The sequence below is a fragment of the Neoarius graeffei genome, chromosome 20 (assembly GCF_027579695.1).
Source record: "Neoarius graeffei isolate fNeoGra1 chromosome 20, fNeoGra1.pri, whole genome shotgun sequence".
Taxonomy (NCBI): domain Eukaryota; kingdom Metazoa; phylum Chordata; class Actinopteri; order Siluriformes; family Ariidae; genus Neoarius; species Neoarius graeffei.
In genome coordinates, this window is record NC_083588.1 from 51,015,416 (window position 1) to 51,033,931 (window position 18,516).

Sequence of the window (18,516 nt, forward strand, 5' to 3'; positions counted from 1 at the left end):
AGATTTCCACCATTGTAACTAAATTAAACTAACAAAATAATCATAGATGGCTTGACTACGCTCCATGAAACCCCACTTTAAGAACCATTGATCTACGGTATGATCTGGAAATGACTGTGAAATAAATCACACATTCATCAATTTGATGAATCAGAGCACAAAGAACTGCTTCTTTTTCCTTTTCACACCAATCTCTGCCTATTTGGCTCCTCCACTCAGAGTACTTTTGTTCTTTTGTTACACTCTTTGTTCTCTTAAATTGTTCCATTTACTGTATGAGCTCCTTTAAACTTATTTCCTCCTGGGCGTCTTCTGCTTCTCCGTCATAAATATTAGACTCAAAGAAGAAACATTTCAAACCTAGAAATGATTTCTGATTGAATTTTTAATTAAAATACAGATTTACCCACAGATTAAAAACAGAAGGCAAAAAAAAAAGCAAAAATGGAGCTACAATCAGGCACCAAAGATTACATGTTTTTGTTTAGTCATATATGAACAATTGCATTAACGCAACAATAACATTCATTATTAAGCTATTTTCGTGTACATTATTTTTTGAATATCATCATTAGCATGATGTCCTTTTGCAACATATGTGAGTAAAAACAGGCTCAAAGATATTCACTGACACTCTTCCTGCACATCAAAAGCCACTCGAGTGTCCCCCCCTCTCTCTCTCACACACACACACACACACACACACACACACACACACACACACACAAAACAGCCTTTTTAAAAAATGCCCACAGATAGTGACACAAAAGGCAGGAGCAGGAGAAAAAGGCAGTAGAAGGTTTACTCTGTGTGTTTATCCTGTATACGTGTGTGTATGAGTTGCTGTCGGTGCATTTCTTTGTAAAATTAGTGTGATTGCACAATCACTTCCTTACAGCGACAGAAATAACTGGTAGACAAAGAGTAGGCTAAGGGTGACACTTCTATAGCACATCCACACACAAAAACGTGTGGCACAGAGTTAAGACGACCCACAATGGGTAGTAGGTGGAACTGCATGAAATATTCTGGCACTTGTCTGGCATTTGTTATGCGAGTGGCATATATATGAGACATCTTTTCATTCCCACAGAAGTAGTGCATCAGAAACATTTTGATGAACACAAGAGACGGGACGATGCCACATTAAAAAAAAAAAAAACCTCTACATGGTGAATATCATAGTCCCCTGTAATAGCTATTTACGGAGGTCTCAAAGTGCTTTAGATCATGGATTCCCAGCTCGTGTCATGGACGCCAACTGCTCTGCTGCCTCCAACACTGGATCCAGTGTGTTGCGAGCAAGGAAACTTGAAATTTTTACTGGGCAGTAAGCCTCCAGGAGCGGAGCAGAGAATCCCTGTTTTAGACCTTTGTTTAAAATTATTTAAAGGTCATACTCGTTTGAAGGTGGGGAAATCACATCACGTTTCATAAAGCGGCTTTAAAAGTTTCATTTTCTTGCATAATAATAATAATGATAATAATAATAATACCTGTTATCACAAACAAGTTAACATTGGTCGGCTTTATTCATGTGTCAGCCACCTTACTGAATCTGTTCTTACCACAAATGTGAGTTTTAGAACAGGTTACTGTACAGGCTGGAAAAACACGTAGCAGCAATAAAGCTATATCAGGCAAATGATGTAATACAGTTTCTAGCATTATAAGCGTAATAAATAATATCGAAAGAAATAGAGAAAGTATGTACATAAAGAATATTGTCAATATTTTTGGAGAGAATTTTGACCTGGGAAATCCTGGCCTCTATTACCTGCTAGCATAGCTGAAGCTTGAATGTGTAACAATTTTAAATTTGTTTTTAATCTTTAATTTAGATAATTCAGTTACATGGTACAATCGTTTTGAATCCAGTCTAGGGAAGTGAAAAGATTTGAGGCCCAGAATATTCTAATTGGGCATAAAGAGGCCTTAAGACACTCGGAGGACAAAAATACATCCACCCATGTGCACACTCGCTCTCACATCCGCACATACATACACATAAGATTGCGGTTATATATTTTCTTAGTTTTACTTCATTGCTATTGGAAATAGGATTGTCCTTATACTGAGAAGGGCTCATGCAAGACAACACAAAGAAAACTAGAAACAAAGATAAAATGGAAACAAACATGTCTTTGCTTCCCCCTCACCCTGAAATAAGATTAGCTAAATGAAATACGAGTGTAAGCTTGGTTGGCTTAATGCGCCTGATGGAAATACGAACTGTACAGCATTTGCCTATGGATTGTAAACAGATCCAGCTTTAGACATCAACAAGTGTCCCCCTAAATTTTTCATCCCCCATTGACTCTCCATATCTTCCCTGTCCTCCTCTCACAGGTATTGGCTCTAGCGGATATACACGTCTCTGTTCCACTCCTCCTGGTTTTGGTTGCGGCCTACCGTAGTCTCACCGGCCTCTACGTCTTGACAGTAGCGCTCCCTCAGATGGGCCCGCCCACGGTGATGCTGATTGGTCATTGGCGGTGCTAGGTTGAGGTTCTCTTGATCTGGTTCCGCCCCCTCATCCTCCCAGGATGCCTGTCGTGGGGCGTGGTGGGCAGGGTTTAACCGGCTGCGACAGGATTCTGGCTCCTCGTATGGATCTGTTTCCATGTCATCTGTGTAGGCCGAGTCGCGACTGCCCTGTGTCTCCGAATCAAATGTGTCCTGTCGTGATAAGCCACGCCCCCCGGATTGTAACTGACTGCGTGAAGTGCGCAGTGGCTGCTTGCCGCCCAGCTCGGTGTGATAGTCCTGGGGGCAGGCCCGTTCCATGACAGACCCCTCCCTCTTTGGCTCACTGTGCACAAGAAATGGCCCCTGTGCCAAGAAACGCCCCCAAATCACATAGTCCGGTCAATCAGCATGCAGAAACACAAACAAAGGAGAGCAAGCAGGAGGTTAGTACAAGAGTTAAGAGTTTGAGATCAAATGTCAAATACAAATGTCAAAACAACACATTCTCACCATCGACTAGCATGCCGTGTTTGTAATTTTTTCCAAAACTTTTTTAGTCCAATGACACTAAAGCGCCATTTACAGACAGTGAATTACTAATTAAATTGTCCTCCGGTCCCCAGTGAAATGTAACATACAGTCCTAAGCAACAATCCTTTAGTTGGCCTTCTTGATACATACAGGTTGAATGTAGGGGATTCAATGAGGCCATTCAGTGTGTATTTTTAAGCAGGAATGAACAAAGTGCAGTAAAGGGGCTCCTTGTACGATTAACCATTCCTTCTTGTAAACAAATGTTTGCACCTATAAAATCACTCATTTGGTTAGTTTGTACCATGTATAACAAAATCACGACATTATCTGAAATGTTTTGACACGTTTGGCACGAGAGACTGGATGGTCAAGGATTCTGTATTGTTGATTTAGCAACAACGACAACAGTTAGAGTGACAATATTTAATGCATCCCATTTAATAGCACTATTTCATTCACAAAAAGGTTATATTCATTTTCTATGTTATGCATGATTTATGAAATAAATCACTCTGGCAACGATATTGACTTCGTCAGGTACCAAATGGCTAATAGAGTCTACTGAATGATTGGCTACAAAAGGTAAGAGTTACTCTATCTGTAGTGTATGGTGTATGGGGAAGCCATGGTTAGAGAAACAGCTTTGGGAGCAAAGGGTTGCTGGTTCAGTTCCCTGAACCAGCAGGACTGGCTCAAGTGCACTTAAGCAAGGCACCTAACCCCCAACTGCTCTGGCAAGTGTGGTGGTGTACCTTGTGTCTGATTAGCCAAAGAAAAACTGATGATGTGATTATCAGTTTGGGCAAGGACCCGGCTGTAACTGTTTACTGTAAACAGATGAAAAGCTAAAAATAATACAAAGTCTCTCCTGCACTCTTAACATTCTGTTTTAGTTTGGTGGATATTGCTTAACCGCCAGTCACAAGGTTGGTAATATGACTTATTCATACACTTCACATGACTGGAGTACACAGTAACAATTACAATAGCAGAAGGCAAAGTGGTTTTACCCACCTTATATTGAAAAACAAAACAAAACAAAACAGGAAGATTAAATGAAATAATTAATTTAAAAAATGATTAGACAACTGTCAAGTTTACAAATACTCCATTTGGATAATCTGAAATAGCTTCCTGTGGACTTTAAAGGGTGTAAAAGCCTTTATTTGAAGAGGGATCCATTTAGGATTCAGCCATAAAATAAAAAGATGCACAGGCAAAGAAACATGCAATGGCATTACTGCCCCCTAGTGGCAAGCATTTGTGAAACGTGACTATTGTGGAGAGAGAATTTAACTGTCTAGTTTTTACACTACCGTTCAAAAGTTTGGGGTCACTTTGATATTTCCTTATTTTTGAAAGAAAAGCACTGTTCTTTTCAATGAAGGTCACTTTAAACTAATCAGAAATCCACTCTATACATTGCTAATGTGGTAAATGACTATTCTAGCTGCAAATGTCTGGTTTTTGGTGCAATATCTCCATAGGTGTATAGAGGCCCATTTCCAGCAACTCTCACTCCAGTGTTCTAATGGTACAATGTGTTTGCTCATTGCCTCAGAAGGCTAATGGATGATTAGAAAACCCTTGTACAATCATGTTAGCACAGCTGAAAACAGTTGAGCTCTTTAGAGAAGCTATAAAACTGACCTTCCTTTGAGCAGATTGAGTTTCTGGAGCATCGCATTTGTGGGGTCGATTAAATGCTCAAAATGGCCAGAAAAATGTCTTGACTATATTTTCTATTCATTTTACAACTTATGGTGGTAAATAAAAGTGTGACTTTTCATGGAAAACACAAAATTGTCTGGGTGACCCCAAACTTTTGAACGGTAGTGTATAGATTGATAGTTTTTCCATATATATATATATATATATATGGGTCCGTCTCAGAAACTGGTCTCTTATTTGGGACATTATGGTCAAAAAATAAATTTTCTAATTTTACTTTTTTTTTTTGCATTTACCCAACACTCAATGTTTCTTTTGTCATGTTTAATAAGAATAAAGATAGCATCTTGCTTTATCTGGCCTCCACTGTGGAAAATTTCTTTGATTACAATTCAAATGCTTTTGTAAAATTGATTTCCATATAAAATAACTACATCATGAAGAATTAAAGCCCCTCCTTCACAGATGAGTGAAAATATTGAATAAATTTCCTCTTTTTGATTGTTTGGGTTAAAAATGCCAAGTTATGATGACTGAATTGATTATTCACTTAAATATGAATAATATGATACAGTTTGGGTATTTGATATGGCGAAATAGGACACAATGGAAAAATCAAGAACACACCGGAAAGATGAGAATAACGGCGGTGGTAAAAGAACAGCGACTGTACCGGCTGAAGGTCACGTGGGTCTCTGCTGTGGGACATCACTACCGCACCGGACGGAGCGTGAGGCAGGGACGGGACAAAATGACTGGCCGTAGATTCTATCAAAAGTTCGATCTAAATTGACCATGGTTACAAAATATTGGCCAAAAATACACAAACACTACGAAATATGAAAGTAAGATGAAAACGAAACATTCTATTGCCTCATACTGCAAGACTAAAACAAAATAAAACTGTCAAAACTCACCTTTTCAGTGATAACATCCGAACAGATCACCCGCGTAACAGAAAGACCACAAATGGAAGCACGATCAACTTCTAACTGTTGGAGTGGAAAATTCCATTCTACACATGCAAATTGTTAATGTGTGTCCTTCCCCGCACACAAATAACACGCTACGGTAAAAAACAGACCACAACTCATTTTATAGCTCAGAAATTCATACAAGACCAGCTACCATCGTAACATATTCTGTAAGAAACATATTCTATACCTAACTTTCAGCTTTCGTTTTAAAAAACAAAATCGCAGATTTATAACTAAATTTTTATATGGTGTAGTGACTTTAAGTTACTACTTTTGGTGAGGTCGTGACCTTGACCCTGAGGCTTTCCGTTTAGATCAAAACACACGATCGTATTGGTTTTGGGTATGCGGAAAATAGAGTTACGACGGTGATCAAATATTTTGCATGATGTTTTATTACGGTTATGATTATTCTGTGAGCGCACCAATCCTTAGGTGTATAAAGTTACAAATTAAAATGCAATTAGTGATAACTGTAGACTTTTCAGTGGACTACAACCTTTTTAAGGGAATGCGATGTAGTCAACCATTTATCATGTCCCAGATCAAGTCGCCATTTTTCCACAAATTTGCAGAATTTTTGCCAAATTCTGAATATTCACATCAAAGGTTTAGTTTTATCTGTATTATTTCTTTCATCATTTATTTCAAATTAAAACCAACATCACCATTCAAAACCGTATAGTTTATTGACTGAGTATATTTAGTGGGGTACCCCCACAGTACCCAGTTTCTGAGACAGACCCATATACCGGTGTATATATATATATATATATATATATATATATATATATATATATATATATATATATCTCTCAGAGTTGCACATTCATTCACCCGATCTCTTGCCAAAGTGTACATCTGTGTCCTCAAACTATATGTGCATGATTTTCTAATTTGAACCCAGATAGTGTTTGGAAGTGATATGTTGGTGCTAGATATATATCTGATAACATCTATCATCCTTATATCTTGCTGCCATGACGACAGCTCTCCTGTCTCCTTGACAACTGTTAAGGTGGAGACTGGGCATAGGGCTTTGTTCAAACTGCAGTCAAAACACACACACACACCGTAATTGAACTTTGGCAAGCAATATTAGCGTTGACATGCAGATCAGACCGAAAGCGTGGCGTTAATAAGGTCAAGAGGTAAGCACGTTTTGTAAGGCTGATGCTATGGCAACTTGGAAAGGGGCTGGGATCGAGTCCATGTTTCCCAGGCGCCAAAAGAACATTGGAGAGTGCTTAGGAGGCGCAGAGAGAGAGAGAAAGAGAGAGAGAGAGATGTGAATTTGTTGTATGTATATGTGCGTGTGTTCGGAAGAAATGCATATTGATCGCAGGACTACATAGTAGTTCAATGTTTTTTTGTTTTTGTTTTTATTTTGTTGAGGGGTGGGGTTGGGGGGGGGTGAGGTTATGTGCATATTTGAGCGATATATTAGTGAGATCCTGTGAGTTTCAAATGAAAGGAAGCACAGGTAATTACGATTGCACTTATACATTCCTATCTGTTGAGCAGCTATCTGTGTGTACTTTTCTTCATGCCACCGAGGAACAGACTGCTTCTCCGACTTCTCCTCACAGCTTTTTTTTTTCTTTCTTTAAATACCCCTCAACCCTTGTTAAACGGCATGTTCCTCCTCTTGGGCTTCCTTCTCAGGGTTAGAGCCATCCAGGAGCTCCATGTTACGGCGGAGCGAGGTGAGCACCTGTACCTGCAGGTTGGAGACGGGCTCAGGTGAAGCAGCGAGCGCTGCCGTGGCCATAGTGCGGTTCAGCAGTGGGTTTGGAGGGTTGCTGCTTGGAGGATGTGTGGCCTTCCAGTATGCCTCCAAATAATCTGCCAGGTGTTCGCATGCGTCCTCCAGCTGGTTTTCGTCTAATATGATGTCAAAGATCTCCTGAGTGGAGAGATTTTTTTTTTTGTGAGAAGTAAATCAAAACAAGTGTAATATATGCAGCAAGAAACAGAAAGGGGCACATCATAGATAGATAGAAAGAAATACTCACAGGGGGACACTGTGCTAGTTTGTCTGCTGCCACCATCTGAACATTGAGATGCTTGGCCTGAGATTTACCTCTGGACTTTATCAGCCTTTGCAATACCTTGAAAAAGAGATGTGTGTACATAGAGATAAATAGAGAACGGTACCAAAAAAAAACAGAAAAATGTATAACACAGTAAGAAAGGATGCTTCGTTTTTTGTTTCTGTTTGAATGTTACTGAGTGAAGTTTGAATACCTTTGGAGAGGCGATCTTAATGTAAACTATTATAGGTGCCAGTGACGTTTTGGCAAGTTGAGATGGATGGTTAATGGTGTCGGCATCCAGAGCCACCAGCTGCAAGGTCCGAGCCAACTCAAAGATTCTCTCTATTTCACTCTGCACCTCGGCTAAGACAGAGAAGCAGGCTTTTTTTTCCCTCTCAAAACAAGTTTTCAAACAAAAGGTTGAAAACTTTTTAGTGGGAAAAAGTGGTAGTGGTATCCAGAACACTTTTTTTTTTCCATAAAGAGAAACACATCTACTTTATACTAGCCATACATTCAGAAATACAAAAGTAGTGCCATGTTAGTATCATGCACATGGAGGTTATTATGGTCTGTTAGATCAGAGGCTCCAGATGCTGTCTTCAGAGACAGCATGTTCAACACAACCGAGCCAGGATTGTTCAGTTGTGTCAGTTAGAGATGTTACGAAACACAAACATATGCTGGTTACTGTGTATGTCCAGAGGTGGACAAAGTACCCAACTTCATTACTTAAGTCAAAGTACAGATCCCACTGGTTAAATGTTACTCCGATACAAGTGAAAGTTGTCCAGTCAAATGTTTACTTCAGTTAAAGTACTGAAGTACTCACTTTTAAAAATACTTAAGTATTAAAAGTACATTTTCTCTCAATGCACTGTTGTATGATTGCCACAACGCTTACAAAACCTAATGCCGTTACCAAAGACAGAAATGTGAATTCACAAAACGAACGCATGCTGTGCATCATGGTGGTTTAACGTTAAGCTAGCTAGTCAGTGAAGCTCCACCTGACACGCTAGCAAACTCTTTTCAAACTCAAAACCATATTGGGTATCTAACGTTACCGGAAAAGAAAAATTTCTACACTGTTTATTTGGCAAGATTATGCTAAAACATATTTCTGAAAGGACTTCAGATAAGTTATTCATGTTAGCATAACTCCATTTTACATGCTAACTAATAGTGTCCAAGTTAACTAGCTACGTGTTAACGTTAACCGTGGACAAGGCTACAGCAACTTGGCGGGCAAATCCATAGAAAGTCATTTGACTATCGCAATGTTATCGCTAGCTCTAAAAGCACAGACAACTTCACTGCAAGCTTTCTCTTGGAATAAAACGTTTATATCCCTCAATATGCTTCCGCAGGTTGGACGGCAAGTTTTTGTAGGTTGTGATGTGGTTCGTTTTTGGCAAACAAAGCAAACATTTAAAACGAAACGAATCTTTAATTCTTTCAGAAAACTGAAACATGGGTTCTAGGTAAAGCCATGAGTGCGTTCATTCCCCAGAAGAACCTCCTCCTTCCATTCTGCCATGAACTGATCGTGTTAAATAACGCTGCTGAGAAATCACTGATCTTTATTTTATCCAGTCTATGGATGTGACGTGACCCTAGTGATTACTGATAGGCTGTCTCAGTGTCACCTGTGAAAAAAACCATCACATTTTAGAAAAGAAAAGAAAAAAACATCCACTTTCAAAGCTGCTTCACAGTAACGAGTAACGAGGACCTTGATAGAAATGTAGTGGAGTGAAAAGTACGATATTTGCTTTTCAAATGTAGTGAAGTTAAAGTCATAAGTTTCCAAAAAAATACTCAAATAAAGTACAGATACTCAAAAAGTGTACTTAAGTACTCAAGTAAAATGTACTTCGTTACTGTCCACCTCTGTGTGTGTCCTATGTTTGCATGTTGTCAATTTATTCTTTAAGAACAGCTTAAGTTCAGAAATCTACATTTCATCACACCAAAAGAACTGGCAAGCAGAGCTAAATATACTGTACACACTCTATACTTCCATAGTATGACAAACACATCCTTACTGTGAGCTCGTACCTATTTAAAGGCCCCATATTGTGGAAATCTGAACTGCATGCCTTCAGTGTTCAGTACCTTGAACATGCAGTACTCTACCAAAGTCTATGTAAAGAAATACTGTCGACCAAGAATGGCTTCAAAATAATGAAATGAAATGATTCAACGTAAAAAAAAAAATACTATAAACAGTAAGCCATAATAAATTAAACAAAGTCGATATTTGGTGTGAGACGAAATTCCCTTTGCTTTAAAAAAAAAAGTAGTCTCAGGTACAGTGAGTGCAGTTTTATGTGGAAATGAGCTGTAGGTTTTACTGAGCATCTTACAGAACCAGCCACAGTTCTTCTGGACACTTTTGCCGCTTTTCCACTACAAACGCGGCTGAGCCGTGCCGTGCTGAGTTGGGCTGAGTCGAGCTGAGTGGGGCTGTTGGAGTTGCATTTCGACTACAACCGCGCTGAACCGTGCTGGCTGGAAGTGGGTGGACACATTGGGTGGAGTTAGCGAAAGTGGGTGGATGTCACGTGATGTCGTTAGGCGGCGCAAACAGTGACATCAGTGATCTTTTAAGCGGTAGTCTCACGACCCGGATAGTAAACAATAAACATGGAGTCGTTAGTGTTGCTGGTCTTGGTGCTGTGGCTTGTTGTCACCGACAATGCCAACAGATACTGGCAAGAGCGTATAGATGAGGCGAGGCGCATAAGGCTTCAGAAATTCTCGTAATTCGTAATTCTTCTTCTTCCGGGTTTACGGTGTTTACAGATCCCAGCGTGCTCGCGGGGCGTGTGTGGGCATGTGAGGACACTCCTCCTCACCAATCAGTGCACAGGGGAGTGTTTGCTCACGCCCCTAGCCCCACTCGGCTCGCTTTGGCTCGCTTCAGCCCCACTCCAAAACCGTGCGAGTTTTGGGTGCTAAGCAGGGCTGAAGCGAGCCGAGTCGTGCTGCTCTAAGGTAGTCGAAATGCGAGCCGTGTCGGGCTGACGTGAGCTGAAAAAGGGTAGTGGAAAAGGGCCATTTGACTGTCACACTCACTTCTTCATTTTGCACCAAAACCCAGCAGCCTTCATTATGTTTACTTTTTTAATCTGAAAAGTCGTCTTTTGTGTAATATGCTGCTCAGATACAAAGACCTTTTTTCTGTAACATTTAATTTTGTGCTGGAAAACGAACGTTTGGACTCTAAAATATTTTTGTACCGACTCGATAATGTAAAAGTCATAAAATAGAAATCTATAACAAAGTTTGTATGGAAAAAAAATAGGGGTTCTAAGACTTTTGCACAGTACTGTACTAAAACTAAATGATGTCTGTACTGTGATGAAGCACATCAATGCTGGTGTTAATATTGACAAAATTACCACTTATATATATATATATATATATATATATATATAAATAAATAAACAGCATTTTATGGGTTGAAAATGGCTCAAAACACCATCTACTGGTTAAAATCATCCTCATCCTTGCAAGACAGAGGTATAGCCTGACAAAGAGTCAGCCATTTGCGACTTATCTACATCATGAAATTTGTATAAAAAACGAATGTTAACGTCCTCTAACCAGATGTTACTGCCCCACACCACCCCGCCCCCATCCTCAGCCACTCCCTGCCCCTCCCTCTCAAATGGTTTATGTACTGGAAGTACAGCAGATCCGTCCCCATCCATTTTCCTACTCTTTGTCACAGCACATCCTTACACAAAAATGGATTAAATTAAATGTTTCATAATTCTGGAAAAAAAAAAACTAAATAAAAAAATATATATTGCAAAAACAAACAAACAAACAAAGCTATATATATGTTGTATAAGTGCATACATTTTGAGCAGATGACATTAGTTATCAGCTGATGATTTAAAGTTCGGAAAAGTACAAAAATAAAAATAGCCATTTTACAACCGCGATTCCAAAAAGTGGGACGCCTAATAAAAACGTAAATAAAAACAGAAAGAAATGATTTGCAAACCCTTTTCAACCTATATTCAACTGAATACAATACAATTAACAGTTATTCCACAAAATCGAGTCGTACATGAGCTGATAGCCGACGAGGCGCGTAGCACCGAGCCGGCTATAAGCCATGCATAACGAGATTGAGCGGAATAACTGTTTTATTCTATCTGCATTCACTGGATTTTGAGAAACAGAGCATTTTTGTTTTTAGCAAATTCGATAAATAAAACCTTTTTTCAATACATCCGACAAAATCATTTCCACTTAGAATGTAAACAAACTGGCGAAATGACAGTAGCAATTTGTGAAAAATGCTATAATAATAATAATTCTTGAAAAACAAAAAAAAGATACGTTCTTACCATCAAATACTTTCATTCCATATTTTGTTGCTTTTTTGGTCATTTCTGGGGTTTTGTTTTTGAGTAGAATTTTAATTTCATCCTTGGTTGGTTCAGCGACACGCTCCGCCATTTTGTTTTTCTCTACTCATGGTGTATGAACTGCCATCCTAGTAGTCGAGTAGCCAATCAGAGCGCACGATTGCTCATATCCAGTGAATGTGGATGGAATAAAGACAAGCTATTTAATGTTCAAAATGATAAACTTCATTGTTTTTTGTGAATATACACTCGTTCTGAATTTGTTGCCTGTAAGACGTTCCAAAAAAAGTTGGGACAGGAGCAAGAAAAGGCTGGGAAAATGGTGCAATGCTCAAAAAGCCTTTTTTTTTTTTTAATTGAATAACCTATAGTCGAAAAGGTTGAAAAGGCTTTGCAAATCATTGCATTTATGTTTTACACAGCATCCCACTTTTTTGGAATCGGGGTTGTAATGTTCAGTGAAAATGGTCATGTAAAAATGTTTTCTGTACTTAAAACCACACAAACATTACAAGAGGACGTCTGGGAGCAAAAAATAAAATACAAGTGTACAATATGGATCCTATATTTGCTTCACTCTCAGATCAAGCATGCAACAGGCAGTTTCAGAGCCTCGAATAAAGTATACGAGAAAATGATTTAGTGATGTGGATGGTGGGTGAAGGATGAGGTCAGAGGAGAGATGAAAGAGATGAGAAGATACGTACCCAGTACGTCTGAGGTGAAGAAGGAAGAGAAGGAAGGAGGGAAGGGAAGGGGGTGTGACGGAAAAAGACAAGTGCATGGAGAGAGCCGGAAAGACAGAATGAAAAAGAAAGAAAGAAGAAGCCAATCAGGCACAACAGCTCAAAGGGAAATGTTTCAGAGAATGTTCAGGACACATTGATAGAACGTCCACAAAGCAACCATGAGACAGTCTGCAAACTGGGAAAAGGCTTTAAGAGTAAATAGATCTATACCTCACTGGTAGAATTACCATTGAAATATTAATAGGCACTTTTTTTATTGTCTGGTATGTCATGGCATTTGTGTGTGTGTGTGTGTGTGTGTGTGTGTGTGTGTGTGAGATCATTATACCCAAACTGGATCTGGTGCTCGAACGCTCGATGATGGTGTGTTTGCTGGGATTGTTCAGGACAGAACGCTTGGCCAGGGAGATATCTGCTGTGACCCGTGTGATGGATATTCTGCAATCCACAACAGCCAAGAGTATTATTTCTTAAGGCTTTCATATAATTTATTATTATACATACAGGACACTTTTTCCATGGAATAAAAACACATGTTCTATTCCCTTCTAGCAGGTTTCATTCATTTGGTTTGATAGCATACAATATTGTTCGCATATCGCTTATCCGACGTGTATTACGTCACTCTACCCAATGGAGAATGAGCGTTGAATGTGGTTTACAATATTGCATGGTTGTCAAGACAACATGACGTCACTCGTCGGAGCTGATGTGAATATCCAATGAGAAACTTTTCCATTGGTAAAGACAAAGACGCGTTGAACACCCGAAAGGCTACCAAAACTTTATTAGATATTCTTCACGCATATTTACAAGGGAAAAACATACCAACGGACATCGAAAAAAAATGGAAAAGAGACATGTCAGAGATGTAAAACTTCTACGCTAGCGAGTGACTGACAATTTGTAAACAAACATGGTTTGCTTTGTTAAAAGCAGATTTTGAGAGAATTTTGGCTGCCAGATAGCGCTGTTGTGCGTCACTGTCGATGTTGATTTTAAAAGTAACTAAGTAAATTACACAGGGAAATGAATACTTAAGTAGGAGTGAAAAGTACTGTAGCGAGCGTGCAGCGTGGAAGAAGAGTCTGGAGACAGAAATCTTAGTTTCTCAGTCGTTAGCCTGCGCTACAAGCTCTCGATAGCACTGGCTTGACTGCTTTATTAGCATTCGCTAACACTACTGATGAACGCTACACCGGCTGGAAGGTGACTTCATTGCTGCGCCGACTTGCAGTTAAGCTCGTGTTGGCTTTTAAGAATGCGGATATGAAGAGAGTGTATAATAATAATAATAATATTGGCTGGCAACTTGTCCAGGGTGTACCCCGCCTTTCGCCCGTAGTCAGCTGGGATAGGCTCCAGCTTGCCTGCGACCCTGTAGAACAGGATAAAGCGGCTAGAGATAATGAGATGAGATGAGATATTGGCTGGCTTTTTTCATGGTATATCAGATATATTCCATTCAGCTAGCATGATATAGGCCACTCAACACCAACCATCCATCCATTATCCGTAGCCGCTTATCCTGTTCTACAGGGTCACAGGCAAGCTGGAGCCTATCCCAGCTGACTATGGGTGAGAGGCAGGGTACACCCTGGACAAGTCGCCAGGTCATCACAGGGCTGACACATAGACACAGACAACCATTCACACTCACATTCACACCTACGGTCAATTTAGAGTCACCAGTTAACCTAACCTGCATGTCTTTGGACTGTGGGGTGAAACCGGAGCAAACCCACGCAGATCTTGCTGTGAGGCGACAGTGCTAACCACTACAACACCGTGCCGCCCCAACACCAACCAATATTATTTAATTATTTCATATCATGCTATTTCTGAGGGCAGCACGGTGGTGTAGTGGTTAGCGCTGTCGCCTCACAGCAAGAAGGTCCGGGTTCGAGCCCCGTGGCCGGCGAGGGCCTTTCTGTGCGGAGTTTGCATGTTCTCTTCGTGTCCGCGTGGGTTTCCTCCGGGTGCTCCGGTTTCCCCCACAGTCCAAAGACATGCAGGTTAGGTTAACTGGTGACTCTAAATTGACCGTAGGTGTGAATGTGAGTGTGAATGGTTGTCTGTGTCTATGTGTCAGCCCTGTGATGACCTGGCGACTTGTCCAGGGTGTACCCCGCCTTTCGCCCGTAGTCAGCTGGGATAGACTCCAGCTTGCCTGCGACCCTGTAGAACAGGATAAAGCGGCTATGGATAATGAGATGAAATGAGATGCTATTTCCGTATAAGGCATGACATCACTCTCAAAATATTCATGGCATACAAAAACACTGGCACTGACCTGCCCTCAAACTTGTGTTTCAGGAAGTCAAACAGCGCTTTCTGCATCATATCAGTTACCTGAAAATTATTACATAATGAATAAACAGAAAGTAGCAGGCATGAGGAAATTCTTCACCCCTAAAACCTTAAATGCATCAAGGACCACATTTACATTGATGTCATTTGCTTCTTTGACCACTGCTGTTAAGTATTTCTGCTTTATGGCCTGATTACGTGGATACAGTTCGTTTTGGCTATTGTTAATTTTAGGGCAAGCTTGTGACAGGACACTAACAATTAATCTGTATCAGAACTGTATGAACTGTGGCACGTCAGTGGGCTGAATGCTGTGTGCCCCTTACCTCGTAGCCTTTGAGTGATGGGCCGACTAGGATGATGGGTCTCATAGAGGGCACCACATCATAGGGAGGAACATGTTCCATCTAATGGATAGCGCACACACACACACACACACACCTTATGATTTATTACGCTTTTGGTGGTGAACAAGGGCACCAGAGTTTTAGGCAGCCACTCATAGCTTTTTAATTTTTTCTGAAGTTCTGTGACCAAATAGTGCATCCGAGGCCATTTCAGAATCAATTCAGTAGTTCCTCAGTATTTAAATATGGTACTTTTAATAGAAGCAATGTCTGTGTTGCTTTGAGGACGTTTCTAAGGAGGAAATTTCTAGCAACAACTTTCTGAACTGGTTCGACTGGAAGCCAAGTTTATTTTTAAAAGGTAACAATATGGTAAGAACATTCTTCCTAGGAATAGCATTCTTCCTGGCACTGAAATACACTCACAGAGTGTACAGTAAACCCCTCCCGCTTCATATTCAAATCTGGCTTCGAGTTTGCGTTCTTAATTTTCTGTGTTCCTTAACATCCAGGTAGAGAACAGGACATTCTTTTCTGTTTTCTGAGAAGGAAATTTTTTTCCCCGAGATTATTTCCTGGCGGCACGGTGGTGTAGTGGTTAGCGCTGTCGCCTCACAGCAAGAAGGTCCGGGTTCGAGCCCCGTGGCCGGCGAGGGCCTTTCTGTGTGGAGTTTGCATGTTCTCCCCGTGTCCGCGTGGGTTTCCTCCGGGTGCTCCGGTTTCCCCCACAGTCCAAAGACATGCAGGTTAGGTTAACTGGTGACTCTAAATTGACCGTAGGTGTGAATGTGGGTGTGAATGGTTGTCTGTGTCTATGTGTCAGCTCTGTGATGACCTGGCGACTTGTCCAGGGTGTACCCCGCCTTTCACCCGTAGTCAGCTGGGATAGGCTCCAGCTTGCCTGCGACCCTGTAGAACAGGATAAAGCGGCTAGAGATAATGAGATGAGAATGAGATGAGATTATTTCCTGTTTCCTCATAAACAAGGAACCAAATCGAAAGTTGTTTCATTTACCAGTTAAAAGTGGCAATAGTGCTGTGATACTTTTGATTTTAAGGACAGGTTTCTTTAGGGAGATTCAAGGTAAATGTTAAATAAACGAATAATGCGTAATAATCGTATGGTCAAAATTGCAGTATGCCACAACATGGGTACAATTACAGTATAAAATGGTCATGTAGTGCGTAAAACATGTTCTAAAGCCAAAGCCATTATAACATACCATATATACATGATTTACAGAATGGGTTAGCACCTTGCAATCACTCTTATGACAACTTACAACTTTGGCACAGGAATCCTGTCTATCTAAATCTTTGACAAGGGTGTATGTAAGGTTTAAACCAGTCTAGTGTAGCGACAGCTTTCCTCAAAATACTGCTGCCTTGACTTTATGTGTCCTCACCAGGTTTGTAGTACTCGAGTCTGACTCGTATCCTAATTTTAAGGACTCGTGACTTGACTTGGACTTGAGCACTGATGACTCGGACTCGTGCATTAACTGCATTCGGACTCGTAAATTAGAGATGAGGACACAGACTTTTTCTTTATGTTTTTTTGTAACATACCATAATAATTTGGCATAAGATATTTATAATTTATATCTACATGAATTTTTATACTAATTTCGTGCAAGAGAATGCACATTCACCTGTTCATACGTCATGTTCAGGAACAAACTAACGTTAATGGCGCTAATATGCCTGGAGAGAAGCACCTAGGATTGCCCTCTTTGCTTATACAGACTTCTCAGGCAGTGGGGAGGAAAAAAAATGCACTGCTATGTGTTCCATATGTAGAAGAACTATCGAGGAGACGACGGGGACGACCTTGAACTTCAGTCGTCATTTGATAAGACTCCACCCAGAGAAGGAAGAGACATGCTATGCTCATTGCTCTGTTGATAGCGGGGCTTGCTGAGCGATGAACTAGCTAGTGTTAACCCTCTCTCATGTTATTTGCCCTGTTGATAGTGGGCGGGGCTTGCTGAGCGATGAACAAGCTTTTTATCTGTAGCCTATGAACTAAAATGGGGCAGTCGAGCAGGAACGTTAGTCCAACACAGTAGCAGAAATGCTTTCACATAAAGACAGCAACAGCCACTGTCAAATGGTGCGGTTGGAGTCTTGTTCTCGGACTCGCCTCGAAATTTTCTTTAATGACTCGGACTTGAACACTGGGGCTTGAGACTGGACTTGGACTCGAGGTTTAGTGACTTGACTACAACACCAGTCCTTACAAAATCTGGATAGAAACAAGACAATAAATTTAGATTTACTTTTTTAAAAAAATATTTTTTCTTAATGGTCATATGCGATATTTGGGGACACTCTCAGAAAACAAAATACATCATTGTACTTTTATGGGTACAATGGCTTGTCACTGGGGCAGCACCCTCTAAGGTACTTATTTGTACCCTTTATATGCTGCTTGGGACCATATACAGTAGTGCTTGAAAGTTTGTGAACCCTTTAGAATTTTCTATATTTCTGCTTAAATATGATCTAAAACATCATCAGATTTTCACACAAGTCCTAGAAGTAGATAAAGAGAACCCAGTTAAACAAATGAGACCAAAATATTATACTCGGTCATTTATTTATTGAGGAAAATGATCCAATATTACATAACCGTGAGTGGCAAAAGTATGTGAACTCTACCTCTAGGATTCACAGTTCATTTGAAGGTGAAATTAGAGTCAGGCGTTTTCAATCAATGGGATGACAATCAGGTGTGAGTGGGCACCCTGTTTTATTTAAAGAACAGGGATCTATCAAAGTCTGATCTTCACAACACATGTTTGTGGAAGTGTATCATGGCACGAACAAAGGAAATTTCTGAGGACCTCAGAAAAAGCGTTGATGCTCATCAGGCTGGAAAAGGTTACAAAACCATCTCTTAAGAGTTTGGACTCCACCAATCCACAGTCAGACAGATTGTGTACAAATGGAGGAAATTCAAGACCACTGTTACCCTCCCCAGGAGTGGTCAACCAACAAAGATCACTCCAAGAGCAAGGTGTGTAATAGTCGGC

At 40.3% G+C, this 18,516-nt stretch overlaps 1 protein-coding gene across 4 annotated transcripts in view; it reads right to left on the reverse strand.

The window, feature by feature from the left end:
* Window positions 1-455: 455 nt before the first annotated feature.
* Window positions 456-18,516, reverse strand: part of cacnb1 (calcium channel, voltage-dependent, beta 1 subunit) — a 107,840-nt gene continuing 89,779 nt past the window's right edge. For 3 of the 4 annotated variants that reach the window (XM_060901940.1, XM_060901939.1, XM_060901942.1), the window contains 7 exons: window positions 15,461-15,541; window positions 15,118-15,176; window positions 13,153-13,262; window positions 7,899-8,050; window positions 7,667-7,762; window positions 7,372-7,557; window positions 456-2,832 (listed from right to left, as the gene is read on the reverse strand). In XM_060901940.1, the coding sequence (XP_060757923.1) occupies window positions 2,359-2,832; window positions 7,372-7,557; window positions 7,667-7,762; window positions 7,899-8,050; window positions 13,153-13,262; window positions 15,118-15,176; window positions 15,461-15,541 (1,158 nt within the window). In that variant the 3' untranslated portion in view covers window positions 456-2,358. Of the gene's footprint in view, window positions 2,833-6,494; window positions 7,558-7,666; window positions 7,763-7,898; window positions 8,051-13,152; window positions 13,263-15,117; window positions 15,177-15,460; window positions 15,542-18,516 lie in introns of those variants that run through there. The other variant, XM_060901943.1, reaches the window with a different exon arrangement.